The sequence below is a fragment of the Rattus norvegicus genome, chromosome X, assembly GCF_021556685.1.
Source record: "Rattus norvegicus strain SHRSP/BbbUtx chromosome X, alternate assembly SHRSP_T2T, whole genome shotgun sequence".
NCBI classification, from domain to species: domain Eukaryota; kingdom Metazoa; phylum Chordata; class Mammalia; order Rodentia; family Muridae; genus Rattus; species Rattus norvegicus.
This window is the reverse complement of record NC_141554.1, coordinates 137,744,075-137,745,754: the sequence shown is the minus strand read 5'-3', so window position 1 is coordinate 137,745,754 and position 1,680 is coordinate 137,744,075. Positions and strand designations below refer to the sequence as shown.

Sequence of the window (1,680 nt, the reverse complement as noted above, 5' to 3'; positions counted from 1 at the left end):
GTGTTTCAACACTGAATTCATATCTTGTAGCCCTATGGGGAAAGGTTGTAGAACATTTAGAACATGGAGTCTCATTGGAGAAAGTGGGCAATTTGAAGCAGACCTTACATTTTATAGTATAACCCTTGTTTCTTGTCCCATTTGTCATTCCCAGCCCACTGGAATGTGAGTAGGTAATATGTGCATCCCAGCCACATACTCATGTCACCATAGAGTAGCCTGATGGTATGCTTTCCCCCACCACAAAAGACTGTACCCCTCAAGTCATGAGCCAAAATAATTTTCTCCTCTTGGTCACTACTTGTCCATTTTTTGTCATACAAAAAGAAAACAAGAAGGACTACAACAGCCGCTCAGTAAGTCTACATAGTAGACAACATGCACAATGTCCCCTAGCAGGGAGGAGACAAGACTTTCTGTGCTAGCCAGTAAGCATTTCTCATGTCCCTGCTCCTTTTCTAGTAGGTTTGCTCTCTTGCCAGTCATTTATATTTCTTCTCCTCAGATCTTGAGCCTGCATTTCATAGATATGAGTAATCTGACTGCAATCAAAGAATTTCTCCTTCTGGGATTCGGAAGCCTCCATGGGTTACAGTTTTTCCTTTTTGGAACATTTCTTGGAATCTACATAATGACCTTATTGGGAAATCTTCTCATCCTTACGGTTACGTCCAGTGACCACAGCCTCCAAACTCCCATGTACTTCTTTCTGTCCAATTTCTCCTTCCTTGAGATCTGGTATACAACTTCCATTGCTCCGAAGATGCTGAAGACCCTTCTCTCTGGTCCAGAGGCGATTTCTTTTACAGGATGTGTGGCTCAGTTTTATTTCTTTGGCTCCATGGCAGTAGTTGAGTGTTTTCTCCTGGCAGCCATGTCTTATGACCGATATCTTGCTATCTGCAGCCCACTTCGGTACCCATCTCTCATGAACTTTCACACATGTATCTTGCTTGCAGGTGGATCTTGGGTGGGTGGATTTTTAACTCCTGTTGTTACTGTCACGATGACTTTCCAGCTCCAGTTCTGTGCATCAAATGAGATTGATCATTTCTTTTGTGACCTTGCCCCTGTCCTGAAGTTGGCGTGTTCTGATCCTGAGGAAGTAAAAAAGACTACTTTCCTCATGGCCTCCTTTGTCACCATGGTGCCCTTCTTGCTCACTGTAACCTCCTACATAAACATTGTTGTTGCTGTCCTCAGGATGTCATCAGCGGCAGGAAAGCAACGAGCCTTTTCCACGTGCTCTTCCCACCTCACTGTGGTTTCTTTGTACTATGGAACTCTGGGAACAGTATATGCTATACCCACGGCAACTCAGGCCACAGTCCTAAACAAGGTCTTCTCACTGCTCTACACTGTGGTCACCCCCATGGTCAACCCTATTGTGTATAGCTTGAGAAACAAGGATGTTAAAAAGGCAGTGCAGAAGCTCCTGAGCAAGTGGGAATATCCCATGAAGACCTAATGGGCTTCTCCATCTCCAGAGAGTCTTTTCCCCATGAGCTTGTGCTTCTTTAGAGGGGGCCACATACTTGATTGACAACTTGGGTTTTCAAATAACTGCTGTTCCCTTCATCTATGGAAGTCAGTAGCACAGGAGGGATTCTTCCTACAGTTTTTACAGACTAATATTTCAGTTGATTTTTTGAACAGAACAAATAAATTTATCAAGATATA

General features: G+C 43.6%; 1 protein-coding gene across 1 annotated transcript; it reads left to right on the top strand.

The window, feature by feature from the left end:
* Positions 1–529: 529 nt before the first annotated feature.
* Or5o1 (olfactory receptor family 5 subfamily O member 1) lies at positions 530–1,468 on the top strand. The gene has a single exon (NM_001000489.1). The coding sequence runs from the start codon at positions 530–532 to the stop codon at positions 1,466–1,468; it is 939 nt and encodes a 312-aa protein (NP_001000489.1).
* The last annotated feature ends 212 nt before the right edge of the window (positions 1,469–1,680 follow it).